Source organism: Dipodomys merriami, unplaced genomic scaffold (genome assembly GCF_024711535.1).
Source record: "Dipodomys merriami isolate MVZ:Mamm:240054 unplaced genomic scaffold, mDipMer1.0.p SCAF_30, whole genome shotgun sequence".
Taxonomy (NCBI): Eukaryota; Metazoa; Chordata; class Mammalia; order Rodentia; family Heteromyidae; genus Dipodomys; species Dipodomys merriami.
This window is the reverse complement of record NW_027204493.1, coordinates 2,961,945-2,987,843: the sequence shown is the minus strand read 5'-3', so window position 1 is coordinate 2,987,843 and position 25,899 is coordinate 2,961,945. Positions and strand designations below refer to the sequence as shown.

The following is a 25,899-nucleotide window of genomic DNA, read 5'->3' as shown; positions in this document are numbered from 1 at the left end:
AGGTTTTGCTGTTTGTCTGGTTACTTTACTGTGAAGAAGGTCATGGACAGTTATTTTTCTGTGCCTCTCAATCAGTCTTAGAACTTTTGTATGTAAGGTCACACAGGCCTTTATTCTCTACAGGTGATCAAAGAAGAAAATCTGCAAGAAAACAGTCAAGAAGTTGGCACCTACATGTTACTGAAGTTGGCTGAGCTGAGGGATGAGTTTGACATCATGGGAGATGTCCGAGGAAAAGGTCTCATGATCGGAATAGAGATGGTGCAAGACAAGGTAGGTCCTGGAGAGCTGCTCTCCCGGCTGCCGAGGCCACAAGGCATTAAAAATAGGGAGTATCCACTGAAAGCACGCTTTGCATCCTGGGAAAGGAAGTGCAGGCAGCATAACTCAGCACTGCCCTGGAGGGGTTCATAAACAAAATGCTAACAGGTTGTGGAGAATTCAAGAGGAGTGTGAGAGCATTTGGAAAGGGAGACTGCTAGTACTCTTGCTAGCTAAAACAAAGAGCACAAGCAATGACCCAACACTTGGAAATGGAGGAAAGGGAGGAAATTACTTTGGAATGAGGAGGTGGCCCAAGAGTGAAGGAATTGATGAAGGGTCAGGAGAAATCTCAGGTGAAAGTTTGGGGTGGGTGTGTTAGAGATAAACTGGGTTCTGTATTTGCTTGCTTATGAATATACTTCACTCAGAAGGGACCAAGGAGGAACGTACTCCTCCGAGACCTCAAAGTAATGACAACATTTGAATGTAGAATTACCCCAAGATCACTGTTCCCATTGTCACCCTTCTCCCCACATCTTACTCCTCCTGGCGATTCCCTCCTCGCCCTGCCTCTCAGATCCTTCTTAGCTTATTTGTTTCTGTTACTGTTGGCTCTAGAACCCATGCCAGGAGAAACTGTGCCTTGAAACAAAGATGAGTCTTCTAAGGAAAAATAGAAGAGAAATCCTGACATAGGATGGAGTTTCCCAGACCAACCTGGTGATCTTAACTCTTGTCCATTGGGCTGCAGCTTTCCCTTCGGGATGTCATGATCTGGTCCTTTCCTGCCATCCCACTATAGATGAATTGATCTTTAGTTCTTTTACTATTCAGGCCAGACAATGGATATCAGACTCTTGCATTAATATCACACAGCAGACCCAGTACAAAGCTGCAATATTTAAATAAGCTTTGAAAGTTATGGGAAGACAAAAGAAATGAAAGTCCTAATGAGACTTGCTAGTTCATGAGCCAGCTGTGGCCAATTCAAGGTTATCAGTCTTCTCCCAGATCCAATGAGCTTCCTCAAAGGTATCTATAATTGCCCAAGTCTAGGCTTAAAAGAAGAAAATGGGTGAGAAGGATTAGGGCTATTTCAAAACCCAAATTCTTCTTACACCAAGTCATATCAGAGAAACTTTCTCAGAGTAAAAGATCAGAATACTCCCAAATGACCACTGGTCCAGAACTAGATAAATCATAATCCATCTCCATTACCATGACATACAGAGCTATTTGACATAAAACAGGATTCAGATTATATGGTGGAGAAGGTAAGCTGTATCAGATAAGCATGGACACCACCCAGATTTAAATCCCAGGTCATCAGTCCCTGGTTTTCCACGGTGTCTCCTCCACGTCATTCTGTATCCAAATGCTGCTCCAGCGTGTCCCCTGCCACGGAAGCTGCTGGCTCCTCCCGGTCTCTGCCTGAGGACATCCTAGTCTGCCCCAAGGCCCACACACATCCTATGTACAACTTATCTTTGCTTCTCCCCGTGTCAGGGCCCCCATCCCTTGGAGGATTCCTCAAGCATTGATGGTCCAAGGAGCTCTTTGGAAATAATCCCCTCCACTATCTCAGTTCATGCCACAGTAACCCAATTCCATAGACTGAGAAATTCATAAACAACAGAAGTCAACAGTCACCAGTCTAGAAAGTAAAAATTCCTAGATAAGGTGCACTAATCAGAATCTGGGGAGGGTCCATGTCCTAAGGGCACAGAGAGCTATCCGCCTGCTGTTACCAAACAGGACAGAAGGGTAAAGCGATCTCTCTAAGTCTCATTTAAGAAGACATTCCCCTTAAGGGTAGAGTAAACCACATAGGACCTATCTATTTCCCAAGTTACTTGCATGATTGAAATCTAATCATAAACAAGCAAGCAAGCAAACAAACAAACAACAAAAGTCAAAGCACCCTTAACTTATTCATCCCAGATTTTCACCTTGGCTTTCCCCTTGCCCTTCTTTCAGATCCAACCACTTCCCAAGGCCCAACTGCTCACATCATCACACTGATGATTAGATTTCAACACCTGAACTTGGAAGATGGGTGGGGATGTTCAAGTCTATGGTATTATCCATATGCCTATGATATTATCCATCATGTGTTTATTGAAAAGACCTTATTATTCCAAGTAAGCTTAGCAGCCGGGAGACATAGTTGGCCAGTGTTTATGTTGGTGGACTGACTACAAGCCTCTGGCAAACCTCAGATGATGTTCATGGAGTTAGAGCAGCCCAGAACTTTCCTTTGGTCCTGTCTAGAATAATCTAACATGGGCACTCTCATCCAATATGGCTAAGGATGCAAATTGGTACAGTCTTTTGGACAGTGATGTGTCTAGATGTATAAAAATTTGAATGTCTATACATTTGGGCTTTAAAATTCCACTTTTAAAAATGCATCCTAAATACTCACAAATATGTGTAATAGCTACAAAGAAGGATATTTGGAGCAGCTTTTAACTGTAAAAATATTAGAAATACTAATCTTAATGCTCAATATTAAGAAAACAAAAAACTACTGAGAAACAATGAAATAGTAAGTAACCTTTAATACAACTAGGTCCAAAAGGCTGATTTGGAAACATTTATTTAAAATTATTAAAAGAAAATTGTAGAACATTATTATATTTAGGGATATGTACCCTAAAAATGTACATATCCATACATTTTCATACACAGTGTGAAAGAACATGGTTCACACTCAATTATCAATAGGAGGTATTCTTTGGCAGAGGATGAAGAAAGGAACGTTTTTATTTGTTTTTTATATACTTCTATATTACTTGTTTTATTTAATAATCATTAATGACTTTTATAATTACTTAAACACAAATGCACATTGAAAGAGTGGTCTCCATGAAGGTATGTAATACACTTAGCAAGAAGTTTAATAATCAACATGGCTACCTCTTTAGCAAGCAGTTGGGACATGAGTATGAACACAAGTGCCTGAGCACCTTCATGTAGTTCTGACTACAAGGCCCTTTGAAACTCATGGCGGATTCTGGCCCTTCCTTTCACTGAGGAATACAGACAAGATGTCCAGTGGATCACAACCGTGGATGCAGAAAGTGGAATCAAATGGGCCAGAGACCAGGGGGAATGACAACCCCGACCAATGGTGGGGTGGGGCCAAGAAAACTCCTCTGGTCCACATTCATAATGGGGGAGGCCCCCAGCAGCCCATATTTCTCTCAGGAAGCCTTTCCAGGTTAACCAGGCCCCTCCAGCCTCTGATCTCTAGAATCATATTGAACTTATTTTCAGTCCTAGGAATTTGATTCTAATTTTTTTAGTCTTCTCTCTCCAATAGATGAGAATCTCTGGGCAAGCAGGGATACATGATAGAATTTAGAGACAAGGAGAAGATCCTAGTGTTTCCCCAAACCCCGGACCTCTCTTAGCCAGTACTGAAGGTTGGAGTGTTACTTTCTGTATTGTAAAGCTTGAAGACAGTCAAAAACTGTGAGCATCTCTTGAAAGTCCAGTCACATCTTGTGTACTCCGACACCAACACCTTCCAAGGAATCGGGGATTTGGGAGAAAAGTGGATCTGGGCTTGGTGGATAAAGGGAAAAGATGCCAAGGCCCAGGGGAGAGTGACTAGAAAGCCCTGAATAGACTAATTAATCAGGTCCCATTGGAGGAAGCTCTTCTCTACCTGCAGGGAATGACCAGCAAACAAGCATCATGCCTTGATTATCTAAAACCAGAGAGCCACGCCCAGTGCTGATGCTAGTCTGGGGCAGAAAGAGGGAAGATCAGGATGATTTCAGCCCCGACACCTAAGAAGCATTTCTAAAATGCAGATCTTTAACCCTGTCTCAAGTCTAATTCAGCCTCATGTAAGGCCCACATATTTGCAGAGTGAAAGGCTTCCAGCTAATGTAGGTACAATCTGACTTGAAATGACTGTGTGAAGAGGAGGTATTTGTGCTCGCAGACTGAGAAAGCAAAGAGTGCATAGAAAGGACAATAAACACTACCTCGATGTCACCAAAGGATGACTGGCATGCCTGACCACCCACATAGGCGACCAACACCAGATGCCATGTATCTGATACAGCCTCTTGCTCACCTTTCCTAACCCTGGACAGTGAAGTCTTGGGAGAGAAAGCAAGCAGAGAAGATGAGAAAAGTTGGACCTTACCCCAGCTCCCTGGCAGAGCTGCAGTCCAGACAATGCCCTTGTGCAACTGCTAAACCACTTCCTGGACTTTGAAGTGAGCTCTTTCCATGGGCAGAACACAGTGAGACATTAAGAGGGATTTCAACATAGAACAGACTCCAAACTCAGCTATTCAGGAACCAAATTCCCTGAGTAGTCATTAGGAGAACCAAGATTCTCTGGCTTTCTGCACAGAACTTCATTATGTCTTTGGAAATTGGGGATGTAATGCAATAAAAAAAAAATTTTTTAATAACACTCTTTTTGAATCTAGTAAGGCAGTTAACCACTTTATTTAATTACAGGGACATTGGTTCCTTGAGTTTTGTTTTGTTTTGTTTCTACTTGAGAAATAATGCTTCTAACCATTCAAACACCAAATTAGAAACTTTTTTAAAAAATCTATTCACAGATGAGCCGGCAGCCTCTCCCTCGTGATGAAGTTAGTCAAATCCATGAGGACTGTAAAGATATGGGGCTTCTTTTGGGCAGAAGTGGCATATATTCTCAGGTAAGAGAGAGGCTGGCTGTCATGTGCATGTCTCCTTGGTGGGCCAATGCTGGTGGCTTTTCTTTCTCATCATGTTAGGGGACCTAGCCACCACTTCTTCCAGAGATAATGCTTCATTGTAATCAAAGAAAATGATAGCCACAAGGGGGTGCTGTGGTAAATGGTTTGATTATAGCTTCTCTGTAGAGAAAAGATAACAAGCTGTCCAGCCAAACCAGATGATTTAAGTATGAGTGATAATAGAATCGTAACACTCATGAAATACCGTAACTTGTCTCATGTGTGAAATAATTCTGAGACCTGTTAGAGCCAGAATGGCCTTTCCTGTCCTATCCCTGAACTCTTTGTGCATTGCTCAGTTTTAATATTTACCTGGGACAGCCCAGGCAGGCCCAGATAACCCTTTTAGGAGAGGTGGACCACCATCCCAGGAATGGTCTTAGTGCAGGAAGGAAGGAAAGAAGGAAGGGGGAAAAAAGAAAGAAAATTAAGGGTAGAACCAGGCAGTGGTGGCTCACGCCTACTCAGAAGGCTGAGATCTGAGGATTGCAGTTCAAAGCCAGCCCAAGCAGCAAAGTCTTATCTCCAATTAACCAACAAAAAAAATGGAGCCATGGCTCAAGTGCTAGCCTTGAGCAAAAAAGCTCAGGGACAGCACTTAGACCCTAAGTTGGGTCCCAGGACTGTCACAAAATAAATAAATAAATAAATATTTTAAAACAGGCAAGTGTAGCGTCTGCTACTCAATCCTCTCCTCTTGCCCACTTTTTAACATATAAACACGTAGGGTACATGGTGCTTGATTGCCAGGTTTTTGGCTGATGGCATACCCTTCTGCAGAAGTATATTTTGCCCTGCTGAGACAATTCTTTATTTTCGCGCTTATCATTGTGACCCCAGTGGTTCTTGAGAGTGCATTTATAACATAGTGTTCCACTTGACAAGGCTTCACATGAGACAAGCGTCCAGACTCCAGGCTGGCTCTGCCCACCAGCAGCCCCTGTCCAACAAGAACAATCAGACACAGGTAACAACAATACAAGATTGAGCAGGATTTGTGCACCAAAAGGAAAGCAGAGGAAGTGCAATCCACACACAAAGGGAAGGATCAATTAAATCTGAATGAAATGAGCACTCTGCTAGATAAATGGGCAAAGCCAGGCAGACAAATTCACAAAAGGGCATATACTCTAATAAACCAAAAAAAATGGGAAAGTCTTCAGCCTTACTAGTAACCAGAAAATGCTAATAAAAATTATAGAGTATCTTTTCGTGACTATTAAAATAGTAAGAAATACTATGATACAGGATGATTGTACCAAGCCATGGGTTACAATGTACTGTTCCAATACCTAAATATGTTGAGTAAGGGCTAAACCCAGGGAGGCTATCTCATCTATTATCTTCTTGGGGAGAGAATATTAAAATTCTTTCTTCAAGCTCTTTTGAAATACATAGTACATTATTGCTATCTATAGTCACCGTTGAAACCACCAGAACTTCTTACTTCTAACTGTAACTTAATACTTTTACTGAACTTGGGGTGTGGTTTCAAGGATGGAGGCCAAATCTTGTGGATAATTTTGGGAGTAAAACACACAGAAAAGGAGTATACAAAAGGGCCTAAGATAACAGTGGAGATGGTAGAAGGACCGAGATGAACAAATGACTAAAAGAAAAAGAGCTGGCTGCAGGTGACTCATGCCCATAATCCTAGCTACTCAGGAGTCAGAGATCTGAAGATTGTGATTCAAAGCCAGCCCAAGCAAAAAAGTCTGTGAGACTCTTATCTCCAATTAACTAGAAGAAAGCAGAAGCAGAGGTGAGTCTCAAGTGGTAGAATGCTAGCCATGAACACAAAAGCCAAGAGAATAAAAATAAATAAGTAAACAAATGCCCTGAGTTCAAATGCTAGTACTGTCACACACACACACACACACACACACACACACACACACACACACACACACACACACACACACACACACACACACACACACACACACTGGGATAGATTGTACAAGGATTTGTATGGGAACTGGCAGATGAGCTTGTAAAAAGAGAGGGAAGAATTCAGCCCAATCAGAGAAACCTAAGGAATGTAGCAAAAAACGAAGTTTGGGGTTCTTAAGTTTGGCAGGATTCCTCAGAACCATATTTGCTCTTCTGATGGTTGGTTGTTCTATGTTCCTCTGTCTCCTCAGAGTTTCCGCATTGTGCCCCCAATGTGTGTCACTAAGAGAGAAGTGGATTTTGCAGTGGAAGTATTTCGTTGTGCCTTAATCCAACACATGGAGAGAAAAGCCAAGAGGGAAAAAATATAAATATGAAACCCCAAGCCACAAGAACTTCTCACTTACAAGCAAGACTGAATTGGAGGAATTTCAAAACCACTGGAACGAAGGGAAACCTTAAAGCTCTCTTAAGTCATTGTAAGACATGGTTTGACCATTTCTGGGCCTGATTTGTTAAGAGATCTTTGTGATCTCAAAAACTCCATCCTTCTGGAAAACTGTCTCCATCCTGCTCTCCCAACAGCAGTCCTAACTCATCCATATTAGCCTTCCATAATGTGATTCCCTTTGAATTAAGTGGTTTCTGCATGAATATGTAGTATTTGGCCCACAAACCTTAAGGAAAATCTTTTGGTGGAGGCACTTTTGGGGAACGTTTTCTTCCCCCTCCACTCTTCAGCTCCAGAAAAGACAGCGTGTCCTTTCCCAGGAAACATCTCATGACGTGATGAGATTCTTGGGACCTATCAGCCATCATGGTGGGACCATGAGAATACAGCCTACTTGCTGAGGTTGGGAAGTGGAATGCTGAGTGGTCGGGAATGCCAATGAACTACTCTCACCGTCTTGGAGCCGCTCTACCTCTCAGCCTCCTGAATTGTGACACAATAAATTCACTGTATTGCAGAAACCTTTCTAAGTTCTCCATGCAGCAGTCCACAGCATCCTGAGAAATGAAGTGCTAACTGCCTTAAGAAGATAATTGCTTCCCACCTTCAACTCTCTTAAATGCCTTTGAGAGCCTTCTTTTTTTTCTTTTTCTGTTCCCACTGCAGCCATCCTACCCTGTTCTAAACCTTCATTTCTTCTATTACAGAAGACCCCATGCAATGCACAGAATTCCCCAAAACACAGGGTTTCTCCATAGGAATATATCACTTGTCTTAGAAATCAAGATTTTTTTTTTATTAATTTGAGGTTTTAATAACAAGCTTGGTATAATTACAATAAATGAGAAAATACTATTTGTCATAAGAGAAAAAAACATAAAAATGAAGCAAATACAAGAAGCAATAGAATCCATCACTGGAGAAACAGGATTTGCCAATCTTCTTGCCTGAGGCCTGTTCTCTATTTGTTCAAAAAGGAGACAAGAGAATATTTGAGAAGTGTGAAAAATATACTCCCGAGTGAGTCCTTCCCTGAAACAGAAAACAAAGAGGTCCTGGGAAACTACAAAGGAAAGAACTTTCTCAACATGTGATTGGTTATTTAAAGCTGTGTCCTGGTTTGTAGCCACATCCTAATTGTCTACCCCTCTGAGGTGTCTCTTCTAACACATCCTACATCTCAGATCTGTTCTCATCAGGCATTGGAGTAGAGATAAAATTCCCTCCCCCTCACCCCCTCTGATAAGGGCAAAGCCCCATAGCAAGGAGCTAAGTGCCTTCTTTATCCAAGCACAACAAGCACTCCAGAAGTGCGGGGTGCTATGGCAAGGTCACTGAATTAGGACCAAATGACTTGAATCTTATATCCAGCCCTTCCACTTAATTTGCTAGAAATGACTTGGAGCAAAACCTTTGTCTCCTTGCTCTCCCTACCTTCTGGAACTGGCTTAGATAGAAATCCAGTGAACCAGTGAATATAAAAATTCTTTTTAGTGACTCACACCTGTAATCCTAGCTACTCAGGAGGCTGATATCTGAGGATTATGGTTCAAAGAAAAACGGAAGTGGAGCTATGGCTCAAGTGGTAGAGTGCTTGCCTTAAGTTGAAGAGCGCAGGGACAGCGCCTAGGCCCAGAGTTCAAGCCCCACAACTGACCAAAAAAAGAGAAAAAGACAAGAAAAGAAAAGGAAAAGAAATTCCTTCCCTTCAAGCTATTCTTCTGTACGTTCCATCACAAAGGCTTTCCCCATAATACTTTTTGCTCCATGTGGACTTCCTTGTCTCCCATCCAAGCCAGTGTCTCATTCCTGACACTCATTCCTTAGAAATGGTGGCCAAAAGAAGTTCATTTGGAGGTTTTGTTTCTAAACAATGGCTCTTTCTTTGGCCTCAGCAGTGTGGCCCTTCCACATAGCTCTTCATCTCTTTCCTGTAAACTCCTGAATTACAAGATCCTGGCCTTGGTCATCTCTTTTTTCATGCTATATTCTCTCCTTAAAAGCAACTTGGTCTGCTTCTGAAATTTCCTCTGCCTCACCTATGCAGGTGACTTCCAAATGCTTGTCTTCAGTTTCAAACATTTTTTTCCTGAGCTCCATCCCCCAAACTGTAATTCACTGGACATTTTTATTTGGATATCACAAGAACATTTCAACTCAACAGACTCAAGACAAAGCCTACTAAATCTCTCTCTTCCATTGAGTCCCTTCTTTATTGATGGAACTCTTTCTTTAAACTCAGGCTCATAATTCGGGTCATTTTCCCCCTCTAAATTATCCTTTTGTTCTTCATTTGGATAAATCTTGGAAACACTAACTCCAACATTAACTTTTCTAGAATAGTCCATTTATACCCAAACTGCCTATATCTGTCCTGAACTATTTGAACTACTCCTATATGATATCACTCCAACCCTGTACTACACTAATGCAAAAATCACTCATTTTAATGATTTTAAAAAATGACTATCTCCTTTCTCTTGGAATTCTGGAGTGCTCCTCGTGGCTTATGGAATAACCAAACCTCAAATATCATAGCATTCCAGAACCTTCACAATTTGACCCCACGTTTTAGCCAGTTCAGTTTGCTTTATTTCTACCGTTCTCTCTCTGCCATGCATTTTGAGTACTTTGCTTTGCTGTGAGTCTGCTTCTATGGGTTCATTGGATGTTCTTTCTCTCTCATTGATTGGTCAAAGTTCCTGGGGAGGGGGTAGGGGGGTGGAGGGAGGGGGCGAGCGGGAACAGGTCCTCCTGCCTAGACCTGGAGGAATTTAGTCTGAGGAATTTAGTCATTGAGACAAATTCATGCAGCCTCTTACTATGAAATCTTATAAATATCTATATCTGTATCCTGGTAGTCTTTCACTTCCAGAGTATATCTTATTATCAAAGTCTTTGTTTCTGTCACTCTAACAAAATACTCAAGTCTAGATAATTTACAAAGAATGGAGGTTGATTTAGGCTCCTATCCCCAAACCAGGCAGCTGCATCTGGTAAAGTCTACTTTCTCGTGGTGGAAAGTGAAGAGCAAGGGGGTATGTGCAGAAGAAATTGAACACAAGTGTAGGCTTGCTTTATCACCATAGGCTCTTGAGGTACTATATCTAGTGAAACGTCACACAAAGGAAAAGGCACCAATCCATTTGTGAGGTCTCTGCTCCAAACTAAACCCTGTGTTAGGCCCCATCTCCCATTGTTACATTGGGAACCAAGCTTCACCTGAGTTTTGAGGGATTCACAGGGTGGTTTGGGTTTGGGTTTTGTTTTCCTTCCATACTAAGGATTGAACCCAGGTTCTTGTACAGGCTAAGTAAACATCTACCACTTGAGTCACACCCCTAGCCCTCACCCGAATTGTAGTGGGGATAAAACATATTCAAACCATAACACAATGCCAGTAATGGAATTTGAAATGGGTTTCATATTTGGACTATGAAGAGCACATGATTCTATCCATACTCCTGTTGATCAAGACCAACCACAATTCTTGAAGAACAGAGGGTCTCAGAGATGAGCAAGCCTTGAGGCAGGGGAAGGGAAGGGCGGAACTTGAGACCTCAGAGCATGGATGGCTTTAAAAAAAAACCGAACTGATCATTTCTTTCACTGATTTATAGACACGAGGATTCTCCTTTCCATGTGGAGTCGTGGGCAGGAGTTTAACACCATCATTTCTTTCCCTTCCATTTTCTGCTCTGCCCACAGGAGATGGGATATAAGCCAGCTTACATAAGGCAAGGAGCCCACATTCTTGCCAACCCTTCTTATTTCCTATCTTGTTAAAACAACCTAAAGTGAAGATAATGAACACTTAGCTCAAGTAAACTTTGTTTTTCCACCCAAGGAACATATTGACAGTTAATCATGTGATCAGAATATAACATTAAAATGTTAGCAGCTGTTTAAACCACAGAAAATGTCAGTTCACTCAGGAGTGAGTAGTATTTTCAAAATTGCATTAAGCTTTGGTATAGCATGAATAACAATAATTGTTGTAAAAGAACACTCAGAAGCAGACAATATACTGACAAAGTACACTCTTATTTGTATTATAAAAATCTAATCATGTATAACTGTGTTGCTTTGTAACTTTACAGTACAGTTGTCCCAGTAGCCGTGGGGAATTGGTTTCAGGACCCTCTGAAGATATCAAAATCTCACACTGCTTAAGTCCCTTATATAAATGGCCTAGTATTTACATATTTTGTTGACTCCAAATCATGCAATACTAATATAATGTAAATGTTAGTATTGTTATGGGGATAATACTCAGAAAAAAATCTTCATAAATGGTTTTGATCTACAGTTGGTTTAACCTGTGGATCAGAAACCAAGGAGGACAGAGGGCCAACCGAAATGCAAGTGAACCCCGAAACGAAACATTGCACTATACTATCGGAGGATTTAATTCCTTTTCCACCTTTAAATCCCACTTTAAATCCTTCTGTCCTGCTAAGAGCAACAGGAGAATAACAGAAAATATCACAATAATTGCCTCTTCATCCTCAATGTGGGAACAGCAGAGCAAAGCATTATGGTTATAATTCATAAGCAGAGTTGTAAGGCTGTTGGATCCTGCATTGGAAGTTTGCTCTCAATTAAAGCAAAGGCTCTGTCTCAGCTGAGACACAAGCAGCAAACATGGCACAGGCTTGCCCCATTACAATGGCGATAGAATCCTAACAGACAAAAGAAAAAGGGCCACTAAATTTAGCTGAGTGGCATCATCAAAACAAAAGCTTAATTATTTCAATACCTTTGAAACAGAGATAAAATAGATCATCCTAGATTAGCTTGGTGGCAAATGAAGAGGGTTGGTCTGAAGGTATGGGGTGAGTATGCCAGGATAAAGCTATGATGAAGATGTCAGAACACAGTGCAATCAAGTCTATGTGAGAGAGAAAGCAGCTGGAGGGTATTGCAGATCATACCTCAAACACAATTTAATTAGGTGAAATGACATGACACAGAAGAAGGAACCTGCACAAACTCTGTATGTAATTTGTTCTGGAAACTGTTCTCAGAACTGAAGCTTTCTCATATCCATAAAGAAGATAGTATAACCCATGAAATCCCAGCAAGAATTTAACTAGGAAAATGCATGAGTAGTGCATATTATTGACTCTCTCCATAGGCTTCCATGTCTCTTGTTGTTGTTGTTTTTTTGTTTTAATCCTACTACTCTTTTGCAGTGCTGAAGATTGAACTAGGTCCTAAGCATGTATGCTGGGTAAGCCTTCTAACACAGAGCTACTATAACTTCAGCCCAGATTTCTGCCTTTTGATAGAACTTCCTTAGATGGCCCTGGGCTCTCTCGTGGCTGCTTACTCTTGTGTACACATTTTTTCTCCCTCAATGGACTCTCCAGTATTGACAGAGAACCTTTATTTTATCTTTATGTATTTATTGTCTAACACAGTGCTCCACACAGGAGGGCAAAAGCTAACTACACAAGATTACAAGGCAGAAATTAGCCTAGCTGAAATAAAGGATGGATTTGACATTTTTTTTTTTGCGGGGGGAGGTCTGGTCATGGGGCCTGAACTCTGGGCCTGGGCGCTCTCCCTCAGCTCTTCAGCTCAAGGCTAGCACTCTACCACTTGAGCCACAGCGCCACTTCTGGCTTTTTTCTTTTTGCTTATGTGGTGCTGAGGAATCGAACCCAGGTCCTCAGGCATGCAAGGCAAGCGCTCTACCACTGAGCCACCTTCCCAGCCCTGGATTTGATTTTTTTAAAAGGCTCTTTTGTTTGTGTTTATGTGTTCAGAAATATGTATACATTAATATACAATATATTATGTATGACATATATATATATATATGAGTTGATGATAGAGGTGAATTTGTTTCAAGTGTACTGTTTATATGTATGAAGATATTACAATGAAACTCCTTCAAAGTAAAAATAAATGCTAATTCAACAACAAAGCAAATAAATACAAGGGTACACATGTAGCAGTTAATCACTGGGAGTTTTAGGACAAGAAAATAAACATCCTGGAGTGTAATGCATGGGAAACAAGCCTGAAAAGCAGATATGTGAGTGGGAGTTACTTCATTTGGATACACAATTAAAAGCATCAGTCATCATCATTTACATCATATTGTTTACTGATAGGAAGGAGAATTGGAAATCAGAAATACTTATACTGATATTAAAATACCACAACTCCTGCATTTCCTAGTCTTCAGTGGAGTTATTTTCAATGTTAATAGTCATCTTAGAATAAAGACTCTGTGTTTGAAGCCCAAAAGAAGATTATATATAATACATATACACATATACATACATATTTATATAGCCAAAATATGTAGATGTAAGTTACTTATATGTTTAGCATTTTAAGTAACTATGAAATGTTATTTTAGAAAGACAAGATAGATGATGATGCATGATGCATCCCTAAAAACTGTAGGATGAATTTAGAAGCCACCAGAAGTCTCATTCATTCTTCTGTGGGGTACTATACTCTCCTCAGATCTACAATTTATCCCTGCCTTCACTTTCAGCAAATGACTTTAGATTTAAATTATTGTATAAACAATGCATTGTCACCTACTTAATACCCTCTACTGCCTTCTTCCTTTCTGCTCTTGCTTTCTTGCCCACCCAGGCCCCAGTGCCTTTCCTAGTATTTCTCTCCATGGGCATACTGGTTTCCTAGCTCCCTCAAGTGCATGGCCATCTAGCAGCCAGCTGTGGTCTCATTCCAGACTTTACCAGCTAATGACTCCACCTTCCTTCACTTTAATGTTCAAGTTATTTTATGAAACTTTGGCCCTCTCCAGGATTTCTCCAAGATCTTGCTGTACAAATTACTCTTCTCTGCTGATTTTCAACTTCTACATTCTTTTGGTGTCTTCCTCTCAGCCTATTAACATATCTGTCATTTGTCCCTCTCACTAAAAGAAAGTGTTATTCAAACATATTCTCTTCCCAAAAGTGATGCACGGGAGAAGAGCTCAGGCTCTGAGAAGTCACTTCCTGCAAGGTCAATTCTCTTAGTACTAAGCACTCTGGCTTTGTAAACCTAGCTTTACAAAAATGACTACTCTTTTTTTATATTATTAAGTGTTTTTAATTTGGAAATACCAGACAGAGGGGTTACAATTACATGAGCAAGGTAATGAGTACATTTCTTATCAAGCATTGTAACTATATAAAGAAAAGTCTCAGTCTTCATTTTACTTGTCTTCTTTGTGACTACTGGTCATGCTCTTCTAGAAAATCTCTTCACTTTCTATTGCTTCCATTCTTTTTCTGTCCCTCAAGTTTTCCTATTCCCATATATTTATATTAATCATGATCATTATTATCATTATTCATTTCTCAATGCTCGTATACATGGATTTTTACCTTAACCTCTTCTTTTCCTCTTTTATACTCTGTCGGGATAGTTTCAGCCATTATTCTGGGCAGCTTTCCCATCCAGATGCTGAAGATTCCAATCACATCTCAAGGACAACTTCCTCTCAAGCTTCTAACATCACACAGTCAACAACCAACTGCCTAAGTATTTTCCATAGAGTTCTGTTAGTTTTCTCTGCCTCACCCTGAAGGGCACACACAGCCCTGGATGCAGGAAATTTCATCGGACCCACTGCCTTCCTGCCATACACGGGCAGTATCAGCCATAGCCACCCACACTCCATGAAGCCAGCCTCAACCAAACTTCCTATTCTCCCTCCCCTTTCCAGCTATCCATGTGGGCTGCCCCATGGCTGGTCACAGATTTTTTGCTTCCACTAACTATCCTAGATCTAGATGTCATGGCTGACTGAGACTTTCACTGCTTCCCCTTGACACATTTTCGATTCTCTTTGTCCCATTCATTGCTGTGTCTTCCTTGACATATTGCTCCACCTGACAGTCCTCATCAGCCATGCGAGAGCTTAGCACTCCATAGCCCTGTTACCTAACTTTTCCTCTGTGCCAGAGAAAAGTTCCAATTTGCAAGCACTGTTGATTGCTACATGAAGCAAATTTTTTAAAAGCAAAGAGGTAGGAGGTGAGTGGAAATTATGCCAGGAAGAAAATGTTTTTAGTGTGTTTTCTTTCCTCTGGCAATGGTAGTGAGGAGTGGTAATGGAGAACTCCAGTTGGAATGTTTTTAACAGCCTTGCCTTGTGGTCATGGTCTCCAGCTGGTTCCATTCAGTACCTCCTGGTGCTGGCCCTAGAGGTGGACCATGAGAACCTGCTGAAGGAGGGGCCTGAGCTTGGTTTCTCAGATGTCCTGCACACCTGGGAAGAAGGGCTGTCTTTATCCTTGGCAATGGATCTAGAATCAACTCCTAAATCCTGGGAGATATCTTCAACCAACTCTGTCCTTCCTTCTTAACAATAGCTTCTTTCCTCCCCAGGAGCACTGCTTTCCTCTATCTTTCCTGCTTTTCTCACACTGGGACCTTCACACACAGAACCTCCTCCTTCCTGCCTCCTCTAGGCAGTAGGTTGTGGTAGTACTGTAGAACACATCTTCCTGCAATTCTTGTAGTGCAGCAACAAACAAAAAAGGATAATGTTTAGTTTCTGTATTGAAGATTTTTCTACTCTGGAAAATACCTTTCCAAAATATGTGCTATGTAGGTGTAACCTTTTAAAAGAATATACTTTAAGAATAAAGTTGGAAGACCCCTCCTGGTTTGAAAAACTTACAAGCTGCAGTATCCAATGGTATGATACAGGGAGAAGGGCAGATACATAGATGGATAAAAAGAATAGACAGAGGGCTGGGAAGGTGGCTCAGTGGTAGAGTGCTTGCCTTGCATGCCTGAGGCCCTGGGTTCGATTCCTCAGCACCACATAAACAAAAAGAAAAAAGCCGGAAGTGGCGCTGTGGCTCAAGTGGTAGAACGCTATCCTTGAGCTGAAGAGCTGAGGGACAGCTCCCAGGCCCAGAGTTCAGGCCCCACAACCGGACCCCCCAAAAAAAGAATAGACAGAAATACTCAAATATCTAATTTTTTAAGAGAACCAAGACCATTCAATAAAGAAAGTCATTTCAACAAGTATTCGTAGCAAAACTGGATTCCTATGTGCAAAGCCATGAGATGGAAAAACATTTCATGGATACTAAGTTTCGGTTTGGGATGATGAAAACAGTCTGAAATCAAGCCAGTGCTGGTGACTGTATAGCTTCATGAATGTGCTTAGTATCAATGAACCACGTGCTTAAATTGACAAGAATGGTCAATTTGCAAGAATTTTTCATTTTAATGGAATGTGTTCGTGTATGGAGAACATGTCTCCCACTGAAAACAAAGGTAATGTTTAGTATAGAGATTCATTCCATAACTGAATAGAATGACAGAGAGTTCTCATTGCTTTTTTTTTTTTTTTAATTGTCGGTCGTGGGGCTTGAACTCTGGGCTTGGGTGCTTCCCTGTGATCTTCAGCTCAAGGTGAGCACTCTATCACTTGAGCCACAGCGCCACTTCCTTCTCATTGCTTTTAAGCAAGCAGCTTCTACTTCACATGAAGATGAGAAACTTTTCACTCACAGAGAACTTGTGAACACAGAGAACTCATCTCTTCCCTTCGGGTGTAGGGTTCTCAAGTATATGTTTTGTCTTAGAACAAAGAAAGATACCAAAAAACTAACAACTAAATGCAAATACCAGCGAAGATGTCTGGTTCTTAGTCACTGTTCACTAAGTACCTCACCAAAGCAGGGTAAGGATCTTGTCCCTGGACCAGAATCTGTCAGTGTAAAAGGAGCAGGTTGAACTAGATAGATAAAGGAAGATCTGCGTCCACTCTAGCATTTCATGCTGCAGCTTTAAAGCAGAATCAAACACAAGAAGAAGATAGTCTTCCCTGGTGCATGAAATGCATGAGTTCTTGGAGGGTCTGGAGCGCAGTTACTACAGGGTGTTGTAGTCTTGCTCAACAGGAAGGTCCAAGAGTCTATAAACATGCCATGGAACTTTTGATCTAGGGAATTTGAAAGTGATTCTCACCATGATGTGAAAAGGAAGATGTCCTTTCCTTTAAGGCAGAGATCTCCACCTTGGGCATCCTTTGAATGCTCTATGGCACCTGGTGTAGGATGGGCACAGGGCAGCCTTAACTAACATACAGAGTCTGATCACGGGTTTCTGTTCTTCACTGGTCCTAAAGATCAGTGGCCTTCTTCCCAGCCATGAGGGTCAATCCTTTGCCACCAGCATATTCTCATATCTCCCCTGTAAGGAAAGGGCTGCTAGGGTAGAGTGGAAAGTTTCTGGAAAGGATTCTCCACCTCCCTTCATACCCAGCTCCTGTTTTAAAAAAGAAGAGAGGAATGACTCAAGTTATTGTGATATAATAAGAAATATATATTTGGTCTCCATCCTCAGTTCTTGGCACTGAGCTTAAACCCTTCCTAAGTGATAAGGCTGCTCAGCAGCTTGTTGTGTACTGGCATTTGCTCTTTCATACCAGTTCCTAATACCACCGTTCCTTGGAATTTCTTGGGCAATAGGAGCATCTTTCGTTATGATAAGATAAGGCTTCATTGGCTCCTGGGTAATTTCAGGATGGAAGCCAGTCACTAAAGCCACAAGCCATGGGGAGGCCATTCACTGAAATGACCAAGCCATAGAATCTAGTCACCAAAATGACCAAGACATGATGAGGAGCTTGCCATGTAGAGGCCTAGCCTGTGGGAAGGCGAGAGACACTTGACACTGGGGCCTCTGTAAAGTTTCTTATGTGGTAGAGTTTGAAGAGTTTTCAGGCTGGAGAAGGCAGCCTTCCGCTGGGAAAAATGGTCCACTCTAACTCCACAGGGCCAGAAACTCTAATGGCTTTTATAAAGCTATTAGAGCAAATCATCGAACTTAAAGAGGGAAAACTCTCCTCCTGCAGCCATGTCTTAGAATCAGAGACAGAGAGTTAAAGATGACAGTTGTCTAAATAAACTGTGTTAAACCAACCTCTGTTCTCCTAGTCAGTTTTCCACAATTAAGTGACCTAGTCAAAATCCCATTATCATGTCATATGAATTTTCACTCTGTTCAACCTAGCATAAGTGTTCAGCCCTAGTTGTTTCTCCTTATTTTTATTTTTGGCATTACAGGAATTGGAACTTGCTAGGCAGATGCTCTACCACCTGAACCATGCTCCTAACTATTTTGTCTCAGTTACTCTTCAAATAGGGTGTCACGCTTTTGCCCAGGCCAGCCTGGACCACAATCCTCCAATTTACACTTCCCAGTTAATTGGGATTACAGGCATGTTCCATAATACCCAATTTATTTGTTGAGATGGAATCTCACTTTTGCCTGGTCTGGCCTCAAACTTTGATCCTCTCAAATCTTCACCACCAAAATAGTTCTGATTACAGGCACAAGCTACCACACCTGACCCTTAATTATTTCACTGGACCTTTGTTTTTCTCATGAGGACTCTGTCACACGTGAAAACAACTAAACTATAGTTGTGTGTTTCTCCTATGTGTCAGTCTTGTGTCTGCTTAATCCTTAGGCCGAGCCAGAGGCTCTAATCAATTAGAAGGGAAATGAAAAATATAAAGTGTCCTTCAAAAATGCTCAGGTATTGAAGACTAGGACCCCAACTGGTATACTATTTGGAGGTGATTGATCATCAGGGCAATACCTCATCAATTCATCCACTGATGGGTTATTCGCTGAATGAGCTATCAGGAAGCAGGGCCTTGCTGGAGGGAGGAGGATATGGGGAACTATGCCTTAGGAAGATGCTCAAACACTTCCTTCCTCAATTCTCTGCTTCCCAGATTCCATGAGGTGAACAGCCTCATGGCTGCCATATACTACTGCTACCAGGATATTCTGACTGCCTCGGGGCCAAAGCAAAGGAGCCAAAAGACCATGGACAGAAAGTCCTAAAACCATGAACCCAAAGAAATCCTCCCTCCTGGATTTGCTCAGGTATTTTGTTGCAGTGATACAAGGTGAGTGGCACAGATTAGCTGGTTCTCCGCCTAGGGTCTCACCACCTGAGCTCCTATCTGCAGTCTACAGACAAGGACCAGCTCCTGAGTCCATTCAGGTGCTGGCCAAATCACTGCTTGTGGCTGTAGGACACATAGCCTTTCTCCTTGCTGTCGCATTCCGTGACACGAGGCCTCCTCCATCTTCAGAGGCTTTAGTCCTTCTTATTCATCAGAATCTCTCCAATTTTAGCCAAAAGTCATAGAAAATTCAAGGCTTTTAAAGCGGCTTGTGTGATTAAATTAGGCCCTGCCAGATACTCTTAAGGCCAGCTATGACTTGTAGTATAACAATTCAATAAGTGAACCATTAATCATCTTCATGGGTTTTGAGGATGATGGCACAGAATTAGGGGGAGGAATTTTTACAATTTTTCCTTCAATAAGAATAACATGCTGAAAATAGGTGCAATTGGTATGAAGTTCTAAAAGCATGAAAGAAAGTCCCTCCCCTTACCTCTTTTCTCCATGGTCTGATTCACGTACTGGATAAACCACTGCTAGTAGTCCTTCAACAACCATGTAACACATATATTGCATTTTCATTAACGTTGCCTCTTGGAGATCATTCTATGCCATCATTTATTAACCATTGATGAATATGATCAGTTTATAACATTTTTTTTTACAAAAAAAGGCAACTAAAATCCTTCTACACAAATGTGCATACATCTGTAGGGAACATTTCTAGAATTATCGTTTTGGCTTCAAAGGCATACTTATTTACAATTTTGATAGGGTTGTCTATTTTTAGATCTCAGCAGAGAGCTTTCAGGCTTTCTTGAATTTTGCAGTTGAGTAGGTCAAGAAAGAAAATGACATCTTTTTGCAGGTGTAATGAGTGAGCTTGAGTGTCTTTTATAAAGGAAGTAATGTGAGGTGTGTGTCTATGACATCTTGTTGCTAAGGCTCAGGCTCTTCCGATTCCTGTCTGTTGCAATTGGTCTTAGTAACCAAAGCTAATTTCTATTATTCAAAGTAAAAAACATGTCACTATGACAAATGATGATTGCAAAACTAGGCCCCCTTCAAGGAGCCTGGTACATAGAATTCTTTTTCCCACCTGAGTTCTAAACCAATTAAGAGAAAATGCATTAAAGCAGATAGACATTAAAAGGTGGGCTCTATTACTTCTGGGTTAATGGTGTAATAGTGATTATTTCTTAATACATAACCTCAGAGTGAAACAGAGACCATCTAACCAATAATAACAGCAATGTACAGCCATGGACACCCCCCCCTCCCCCCGGCCCATGCGTGTTCCTTGCCAGCTTCCATCTGCAGGAATTGAGTTTCTGCTACTGCCCCCTGAGGTTCCAGATTGAACTAGAGGCTCAGGCAAACAGGCCAACCCAGAGAAGCAAAAGAGTCAGAGTGCTGAGTGACTCAAGCATAGATTTTCTCTCAAGCTTCTAATCTAATAGCCATACACTTACCTCTAGAGGAACATGAACCCAGTGAGAGAGACTGGAGAGATTCCCTAATCAATGAGCTGCTTCTTGAACTTTAATAGCAGGACTGGAAGAATGAATTATTCCACAATTTTTTTTTCTGCCAGTCCTGGAGCTTGAACTCAGGATCTGGAAGCTGTCCCTGAGCTGCTTTTGCTCAAGGCTAGTGCTCTACCACTTGAGCCACAGCTCTCTTAGTGGAGATAAGAGTCTTGTGGACTTTCCTGCCTCAGCTTGCTTTGAACCTTGATCCTCAGATCTCAGTCTCCTGAGTAGCTAGGATTACAGGTGTGAGCCATGTTCCACAGTTCCTATGGCTATCATGTTGCTTTGATTCTGTCTCCTGTAAGGTCTTTAAAAACTAGAAGAAAATTGGTAACTTTTCTCAAAAATTATTTGCGTGCTTCCTGAATGCCCCAAACTGTGCGATTTCCCTTGAGAAAGGCTATTTCAAGACTAATGAATGAAAGTACAGTATTAGCCAAATAGATGTCCAAATAGTCCCAGACCCAGGGTGTGGGTTTCCAGAGGCTTAACCATTCACCTTCTCATTGTGTATCCATCAAGTTGGATCGGTCCCATGTTGCTAAGGAGCCATGCATGCTAATAGATGGCTTTGTGTTGTACAAACATCACTAGGCCTTGGCTCTGCTTAACTCAAGTGCCTGTTGCAATTGCAAGGGGCACTGCCAGAGGACTTTGGCAGTTAAAATACCCCACAAAACCACAAAACAGATTGTTGATGCCCAATAACCTTCTATAGAGAATAACATAGGGAGTTGCCAAAACCCTCTAATCAACTTGGTGCTTTATTTGAATGGGCTCTGAATTCAGTTTGGCATTCAGCTCAAGAAATCTCTCTTCCCTCCTTCCTTCCCTCCCTCCCTCCCTCTATCATAATGGGGTTTGAATTTAGGGCCTCATGCTTGCTAGGCAGGTGCCTTACCAAGAAGTCATGTCTCCAGCCCTTCTTACATACTGGCTATTTTTAGGTAGGATCTTGTTTCCTGCCTGAATGCATACCTGGACTTTGCACTTTCTGCCATGCTGGGATCGGGCACTTCTAGGTGCACTCCAGGGCTCTGGAACAGGCCATTGGAAATGCTATTAAAAGTTTTTCTTAATAGTCTCACATGACTTACTTCACTTAATATAATTTTTTCCAAGTCTTTCCAAATGGGGCAGTCTAACAAATGAGGCAGTGTCATCTTTCTAGTGGAGGCATAGAATTCTTACACACACACACACACCACATTTTCTTGATCCATTCATCTACTGAGGGGCATCTTGGTTCCATATCTTAGCTATGGTGAATAATGCAATAAACATAGTTATCACATAGCTTTAGTATGGCCTTGTTTGTGATCATTTGGGTAAATCCCTAAAAGTGGGATTGCTGTGTCATAGGGGAGCTCTATGTGGAGTCTTTTGGGGAAACTCAGAAAAAATTATATTAAGTGAAGTAAGCCAGACTCAAAGAAACATAGGTCCCATGGTTTCCCTTATCTGCAATAACTAGTATATGTCTAGGACAAGCAGAAGAGGTCAAAAGCTATATACATATAACCATATAACCTAATGCTAAGCGCAATGAACCCCAAGATAGACACAAGAGATTTTATCTTTCTTGTTCTTTTTAATGTACTTATAATGTACTGTGTGATTTTTTGTTGTTGTTGTTTCTTTGTGTGTTCTTCCCCCATGGTATAACCCCTTTCGTCACTGTATTTGATTTTGGTGTCCTGCATCTTGTATATACATTTTTCTAATTTGGGGAGGGGAAGGGAAATAACAAAATGCTGAAATAAGGATACAGGATGACCCTTTGTAACAATGAGATGTACAAGACCCTATGTTGAAAAAGAACTTTACAACTTTGCATGGTGGGGGGCCGGGGGGTGGGGGAGGAGTTGGGGAGGAAAAGGATGATAGGGGAAAAACAAAGGAAGGGGTAACAATGCTTGAGAGGAAATGTACTCATTACCCTACTCATGTAACTATAACCCCTCTGTACAGTATCTTTACATTAAAAATATATTTAATAAAAAATTTAAAAATAAAGATTAAAAAATCAGTCTCACATGAGTTTGAGACCAAGTTTGAGAACTGCTGTTCTAACGCACAGCTGTTACTCTCCTCAATTCCATGGCAGGTTCTTTTGCTTTTCAATGGATTCTGGATAGAATCCATTGCTGTTTGTTTTTTTAGTTGGTTGTGGGGCTTGAACTCTGGGCCTGGGCACTGTCCCTCAGCTCAGCTCAAGGCTAGCGCTCTACCACTTCAGCCACAGCACCACTTCCGGTTTTCTGGTGGTTAATTGGAGGTAAGTCTCATTTTCCTGCTTGGGCTAGCTTTGAACCACAATCCTCAGATCCTAGCCTCTCAAGTAGCTAGGATTACAGGCATGAGCCACTGGCGCCTAGCCCTTGTGCAATTCTAAGTTCTGTTCTCTTCACCACCCTGCATTTTCTCCTGTCTTTTCACTTATGGTGTCTTGGTCCTATGGAAATCTAGTGTGATACAGTCCCATTTCCCATCAGTGTTGTGCTTTCATGTCTTATTTTAAAGAAATTCTCATTTGCAAAAATATGGAGACAATCGTACAGGTATTTCTCATGTTAAGGTTTTGCTTCTTTTGCGTAGCTCCTTACGCACGCTAGTTCATTTGGGAGGAAGAGTGTAGAGTGTAGCTCTTTCACCCTCACTTCACACACCCTGTAATCCACAGCCTGCTTCTGAGTTATGTATTCTTAAGGATCTAGCAATCTCCCTGGCTACGCTGACACCAGTCACACATTGCTCCATTGTCAGGTCAGGAGGTTAGGTCCAGGGACCTAGGCAACCTATGTTAGATAGAGAATGGATTCTTTCCAGTGCCTCAGCTCTGCTGAAGCCTGGACATTAGCTCACTGAGACCCACTTTAGGATGTCTGGTCTTCTGTATTACAAGGTAAATTCATGCTGTTTGAAGTCATGAAGTAATTTGCTAAAATAAAAAACTATCCCCCCTTCTACAGGTGGTGAGGTCCAGCTCAGCAAAGTTAAGGAAGCAGCAGAGAGGGATTCAATCCCAGGTTCCACTTGCTTTGCACGTTTTGTTTTGTTGTGTTTTCCCAAAGTGCACAGTCACCAGTTCAATGTAGATCAATTTGCTGGATTACAGGAAAACACAGGTAGCCTAACAGCAAGTGTTAAATATTCTTAGTTCAGAAATGTAACTATTCCTGAGGATACCAGAGTCAGTGTCATTTCTGAAACCAAGGCGTGTCTATGTCACAAGCAGAAGCAGGAGCACAGTTTTACACTGGTTTCTGTCACACTCTGCTCCACCTGTCTGTCCCTTTTGATTGCTCTTGGAGGAGCTGACTGGGGTATAGAGACTCAAAATGGCCCCAACTGCCTCTTCATGAGGCTGTGTTAAGAAGTCTCAGACTCAAGATTGCCAGTAAGGCTCTAACCTAACCCAAGTAAGGCTACTTGGGTTAGGTTAGGAACAGTACATGGGAGGATCGTTCCTCTGATGCAGGTCTAATCTCCTAAAGGTACCGAACACTGGAAGGCAAAGAAACATCATCTCCAGCTGCACAATTTCTCTTGGATGACTTGAAGGCAGAATGCGTATATTCTCAGTGCAAGGATCTGTAGATAGATCTGACTACAGATAAGATTTCTTCATAAAATGTCTTGCAGTGATCTGCCATCTGCAATTCAAGTGAAGAGAGGCTGACACATGCAGTACTTGTTGCGTTTTAAAAAATAACTAACAGAGAAAGTACAACCTCTGCTGCAGTTGCAAAACCCCAGCCATCCACCCAGAATGGACACTTCCAACACCTCCGGCAGGGAAGTACCTCAGGAAATGAGATGACTCCCTATAGCAGACTGCAAAAGCAAGGCCAGACCATGCTCTAAAAAGGTGCTTCCAAAATTGGAACTGTATCAAATGCCTAAAAGGTTTCTTTGCAGCCTGTCAAATGCTGGACAGAACATTCAGCCAGCCTGTCCTCTAATCAAAGGCCACCACTCTTTGTCATAAAGAGTGAATCTCAATGTCACCTGCAGCTAATTAAGGACAAACTTACCTGTTGCACAGAAAAAATGTTGTCACTTTTTTCAAGTTAAAACTAATTCAGTTTCTGTAAGATGTGTTACAGACAGCTAGGTACCACTGGCTGACATCTGAAATCCTACCTACTCAAGAGGCTGAAATCTGAGGATTGCAGTTTAAAGCCTGCCCAGGCTAGAAAGTCTGAGACTCTTTTATCTTCAACTCCCCACCAAAAAGCCAGAAGCTAGAAAGTCTGAGACTCTTTTATCTTCAACTCCCCACCGAAAAGCCAGAAGTAGAGCTGTGGCTCAAGTGGCAGAGCCCTACCCTTGAGCAAAAAAGCTTACAGACAGTGCTCTGAGTTTAAGCACCAGAACTGGCTGGCGCATACACACACACACACACACACACACACACACACACACACACACACACACACTGTTGTTATACCAGTGGCACACACACACACACACACTGTTATACCAGTGGCTCATGACACACACACACACACACACACACACACACACACACACACACACACACACACACACACACACACACACACACACTGTTGTTATACCAGTGGCTCATGCCTGTAATCCTAACTACTCAAGAGACTGAGATCTAAAGATGGCAGTTCAAAGCCAGTTGGGACAGGAAAGGCCATAAAAATCTTTTACCAAAAAACAAACAGTGGAACTGTGGCACAAGTGGCAGAACAGCAGTCTTCAGTGAAAAAAGCTAAGGACGGCACCTAGGCCCTCATTCAAGCCCCAGTATGGCATGCACACACGCGTGCGTGCATGTGCACACGCTCGCACGTGCACACACACACACACAAGTATGGCCTCACATGGCATAAGCTACTATTCCCTCCAATGCTGCAATAACATATGCACTTTTCTGAGGCTGATCCTGCAAATGGAAGATCAACGTTTAAGACAGATAATCCCTGTGGTGGGCACTTCTCTTTTAAGGAGTTTACCCGGGGGTGAAAACAAACACAGCCATAAAACTGCTAGCAAATCTATCAGAATGTGGTGATGAAAAACTGGAAAACAAAAAAACACATTAAGAGCAG

At 41.8% G+C, this 25,899-nt stretch overlaps 1 protein-coding gene across 3 annotated transcripts in view; it reads left to right on the top strand.

Annotated features, from left to right (window-relative positions):
• The window catches only part of Agxt2 (alanine--glyoxylate aminotransferase 2), a 40,315-nt gene extending 30,267 nt beyond the window's left edge, over nt 1-10,048 (top strand). For all 3 annotated transcript variants that reach the window (XM_070041019.1, XM_070041021.1, XM_070041022.1), the window contains 3 exons: nt 124-273; nt 4,857-4,955; nt 7,160-10,048. In XM_070041019.1, the coding sequence (XP_069897120.1) occupies nt 124-273; nt 4,857-4,955; nt 7,160-7,279 (369 nt within the window). In that variant the 3' untranslated portion in view covers nt 7,280-10,048. The remainder of the gene's footprint in view (nt 1-123; nt 274-4,856; nt 4,956-7,159) is intronic.
• Nucleotides 10,049-25,899: the final 15,851 nt, after the last annotated feature.